This window comes from Octopus bimaculoides, chromosome 6 (genome assembly GCF_001194135.2).
Source record: "Octopus bimaculoides isolate UCB-OBI-ISO-001 chromosome 6, ASM119413v2, whole genome shotgun sequence".
Classification (NCBI taxonomy): domain Eukaryota; kingdom Metazoa; phylum Mollusca; class Cephalopoda; order Octopoda; family Octopodidae; genus Octopus; species Octopus bimaculoides.
In genome coordinates, this window is record NC_068986.1 from 66147603 (window position 1) to 66152830 (window position 5228).

The window sequence follows — 5228 nt, forward strand, 5'->3', positions numbered from 1 at the left end:
CATCCAGCCCTGTTAAGAATACTCCTGATGCGTCAGGCAATATGATATGCTTGAGAAGACCTGTTGAGTCAAGTAAAACCAATATTGTAGCTGGGGCAGGTACCCCCTGACTGGCTCCCATGCTGATGGCATGTAAAAAGCACCATCCGAACGTGTTCGTAACCAAGCCTGCCTTACTGTGGTACATAAAAACCACCAACCGATCATGACTGATGCCAGTACCCACTAACTAGTTCTTGTGCCAGTGGCAAATAAAAAGCACCATCCAAATGTGATCGTTGCCATGCCCGCCTTACAGGCCCCTGTACCGGTGGCATATAAAAAGCACTCACTGCACTCTTGGAGTGGTTGACGTTAGGAAGGGCATCCAGCTGTAGAAACTCTGCCAGACCAGATTGGCACCTGGTGCAGCCACTGGCTCTCCAGACCTCATGCAAACCGTCCAACCCATGCCAGCCATAGAAAACGGACATTAATCGATGATGATGATAAACAGTGTGGCCATAGTATGACTGACCAGTAATGTGTCAGCCACTTACATTTCCTAGTATCCTAATAGAGAGGAGATGGCTAACATAGTATTCAGTTCATAAACACATTAAGAATGGTGTTTCAATACCTTGACTAACAGTATTAATCAATTAGAACCATCAAGGATTTTTTTTCCAATCAGTTATTACAATTAATAAATAAGCTATCAACTTAGCCAGTTAGCCAATAAATAGTCAATTAGACCAGCTATTTACTACTCAATTAACCAGGCACATTAATGACAATATAACATTACATTAGAATAACTGTCAACATTTTTTGAAGATAAAACTACAAAAAAAAAAAGAAAAAATATTTTGACAATACAATATTGTGTTTATCGTTCTCAATAAAAAGCGATTGCCTGCTTGTTGCTGTCAGTGTTATTCTCTCCATAAATGGTATCCTCGAGTCACCTTATCAGTTCTAATATTGCAAAATTTACAAAAGTTTTAACTTTATACAGGCACCTAACCTGCTGAAAAAAATAGCAACCGAAAAGGAAGAATACATCAGGTAACATTATCTTTGAAAACCTCAAAAAACAAAGTTATAGCTGCAAAGTTTTGAACACAAATTCGCTTAATTCTAGTTTCATACATTTGACTTGAAGTTTAACAAGAATATCTTTTCCTAGGAAAAAAAATGAAAAAGGTATGTAGCTACTACATAATAATAGAAATATTGGTTCCTCTTGATAAGTTTAATAAAAATTTTACCTTTAGATAGCACCTGAGGGAGAGAAAGTAGAGAGCATAAAAAAACTATCACTTACTGAATCAATAAGAGCAGATGCACGAGGTGTTGGTCTTCCACTCCTATAACGGTTGAATATCAACTTGAGAGTGTAGGTAACTCCTTTCTCAAGACATGATGGAGGCCGGACAACAGTATAGTGTGAATCTGTAAAAATAGATAACATTTTATTTCAAGTTCTGCACACAAAACAATAAAAATGTAAAATAGCACTGTACTGGAGACACTGCATGTGTTGTTATATTTTGATCAGTATTAAATTGATATTAATTTTAATTGATATTAATTGTTGTTACTACTGAGGTTATTTGGGGGGAAGTGAGGGGTTGTTACTGAGACTGCAATCTAACTTTCATTGCATTTTGAATATATCAACATCTGAATTGATTTAGCACTGGAGACATTAAAATACAAGCTAATACCAGAGTACATTATTTACATGAAAATCAACTGGAATTTTAACTGAGAAATTATGACCCTCCACACACATGCACACTGGCATTTATACAAGGTATTTATGTTTAGCCCTTTAACATTCAAACCAGCCATATCCAGCCCAAATACTCTGTTTTATGTTGAAACCAACCAGATCGAGCTTCTCATACCTACCCTACAATGCCATTGTAAAAATAAACAATCACATCATCAAAGTCTCAAAGCTATGAGATAATGCATGATTGATTCTAAATGATGTGAATAAATAAGCATTACATTTGACAAATAATTTTATGAAGCCTTAAATGGCAAAAAAAGGGTTGCATGAATGCATATTTCAAACTGGCAAAAAAAACAAAGCATATCACTCTTCTTTCTTAAGGGAAATTTTATACTTATTTTCTTTTAATTAAGTATAAAAACTATAATTCTTAGTCTCTCACATGATAAAATTTACAATTTCATTATCGCTAAGTGCCATAAAATATTCACTTTCCTTTGTATTAGGCATGAGCATGAATTTATTTGAGATTCCCACATTGTTGTTGTCAAACAAAAGTAGAAATGGAGGAAAACTGATGTATTTTTTGGTATCCAGAGCTACTTAGAGTATAACTTTCTTCTGTGCTATCTGGGACATCATTATCATCATCTGATGATGAATGAAAGAAAGAAAGAAAACACTTCATTGTTGTATAAAACTTCCATCTGCAACTTGTGTCTCCTATGAATAAGGATTGCTTACGTTTTAGGCACATTTGACAAAGTAGACACTTGGGTATCAGTAGATGATAGCCATATCCATGTAAAGTTTTCAAGACATAAATTGATGCTTGCTGTTCTCTGACGAGATATCAATTAGTGATGGCCATCATTTAAGGGCTAATAGTGATGTGAACTGAACTTTTCCCAACTGAACTTATATTTGGTCAACTTTTACTTGAATTAATTTTCAAAATATAGTCAAGGAAATAATTATTGATAATCAACATTTCAAAAACTGTCAAAGCAATAAATAGAGTGTTTTCATACGCTACACAAATTCCATTTATTCAATATTAAACAGTATTACAATTATATAAAGTAGATGCATCATGCACATCTGTAACTAGAAACAAATATATACTTCATCTGCATGAGACCATTGTCCTGAAATATTAGGATCTTGAAAGCATCCAGTCTAATGTAACTAAAAAAAACTCCACAGTAATCTGGCTACAGGAAATTTCAAAAGAAAATTTTCAGAAATATCAAAATATTTTAGTTGAAGATGCTTCAAATAGTTAATACTACAATTTCAGTAAGTTTACATGACAAACTTGAGCCATTCAAACACTGAAGTTACTGAGAGCTATCACACAACTTCAATACTAATGAAAAATAAAATCAATTGACATTTTTAAAACAGTTATAAGAGATAAAAACAGAGAAATAAGAGACTCTACCTGGAGCCAATGTTGTTGACTTGTAGTCATTTTGGGGATGAGTATTGGCACAAGGACCTGACTGATTTACTGGCCCAGGTCGGTCAATCACAACACGGATATCCTCCCACATCTCTGGCATCTGTCAGAAGAAACAAAAAAAAGTTACAAAGGAAAAAAACAAAAAAAAATTTGGCTTTTCTTATATTCTAACACAATTTGAAATGGTTCTCTAAGTCAAAGATAATGAATATTCACCTCCATATAATGATCCTTAATACAATTATAACTTTTGAGAAAATGAATTTCTTTCTAGCTCAGTAAGAATTTCATAATCTGAGGAAATCCAGAGAACCGACACACTAGAACCAACAACTAAATCTGCCATTGCTTCTTTTTCCATATATCAATGTACATTAATAAACATGATTTCATCACTACTCAATAACCTAAAATTGTTTAGAACTACAGTTGCTCCTCCTCCAAATTACGTACAACCGTTTCTATACCTAACCATTATTTCAATAACTTCCACAGTAATACATGTTCTTATATATATTAACCCTTCTTGTTCTGTGGACCAACCACAGCTACCAATTTTGGTACATATATTGTGATAAGATAAGCAATTAACATACCAATGGGCTGTATCGAATGACAATATCATAGTCCATGGAAGCGGTCAAATTGGTGATAGTAAAGTCAATGGTATCACCTTCCAAGATTTTCATAAAACCTGATCCAGTGAAGCTGATAGGTTGATCCGGATCTGGTTCCCTGATCACAACATGAGCATTCTGAAAAATCAATCAATAATATAAATAATTAACAAAAAATATGTAATAAAACTGAAAAAAGAAGTATCATCATTTAAAGCTTTCCATTTAATTTTTACATCAAAAATGATTTAAACCCAAACAGTTAACATGAACGAAAATAAAGTCTTACCCCTAAACCATGGCTAAATTCAGCTTCGAACCGCAAAATATCAAGGGACGGAGTGAAGTAAAGAGGCACTGGTCGATCACACTTCCTGCCATAGATGTTAGGACGACATTTGCACTGACCAGTTGATTGGTCACAAGTCTCACTATAGGCACCACCAATATCACAATCACAGGGTTTGCATCCATTTATATCGTTGCTTAAGCCCCAGTATCCAGGCTGCAATAAGAGATGGAAAATTAATTCACAACAGCTTAGCATTTGTCATTATTTTCAAATTTCACAAATACGTAAATGAGTTAGTGATGGTAAACTCATTATGTATGCATAAAGAAGGGAAGAATAACAATGTGGTGAGTCAAACAAAATTTGTTAAATCAAGATCGATAACACTTCCTGTCAAGAAAGGCAAGAGAGACAACTCTGAAATCAAAATGACTGATACAGTGAAGAGTAAGCTTAATCTTTGGTAAGTTCAGAGACAACTCCATTCGTGCTGGTCTGTATTAGACTTCCTAGCAAAGCTGTCAAATTTGTACTTACCAGATATCAGGATATCTAGGACAGCAGAACTCAAGGCAATTCAGCGTCACTATACAAAAAAGATCGCCACAGTTCAGCAGATGAACTACAGGGAGCGACTGAAGGCACTAGGTCTCTACTCCCTGGAGCGCAGGCGAGAGAGATATGTAATAATTTACATATGGAAAATACTGGAAGGACTGGTACCAAACTTTGGCATCAAGTACTACACGAATGCCCGCACAGGTCGCCACTGCATAGTACCAAGGGTACGATTCACTGCATCTCACATAAGGACAAGGTACTGCAACAGCCTCGGTTTCAGAGGACCTCAGCTCTTTAATGCCCTGCCAAAACAATTGAGAGACCTGCAAGACACGGATATAGAGGTCTTCAAAACAAAACTCGACACTTTCCTCACCACGATACCAGACGAACCAATGGCTCGAAATAAGACACAGTTGAGGGCAGCGATGTCAAATTCTCTCATACACCAGATGTGCCATCGAAATTCTTGATTGGACTACATCAGGTGGCGGAGAAGAGCCATGCAAGGAACGTGAAGAGAGCACAGCATAAAGACGGAAAGTCACTTGGCTGAAACGCATAAATAAA

General features: G+C 35.6%; 1 protein-coding gene across 1 annotated transcript in view; it reads right to left on the reverse strand.

The window, feature by feature from the left end:
* The window catches only part of LOC106877208 (laminin subunit beta-1), a 173934-nt gene that overhangs the window by 56238 nt on the left and 112468 nt on the right, over window positions 1-5228 (reverse strand). Inside the window, exons 10-13 of the mRNA XM_014926058.2 lie at window positions 4095-4310; window positions 3785-3943; window positions 3168-3288; window positions 1307-1434 (exon numbers count right to left, since the gene is read on the reverse strand). Of these exons, the coding sequence (XP_014781544.1) occupies window positions 1307-1434; window positions 3168-3288; window positions 3785-3943; window positions 4095-4310 (624 nt within the window). The remainder of the gene's footprint in view (window positions 1-1306; window positions 1435-3167; window positions 3289-3784; window positions 3944-4094; window positions 4311-5228) is intronic.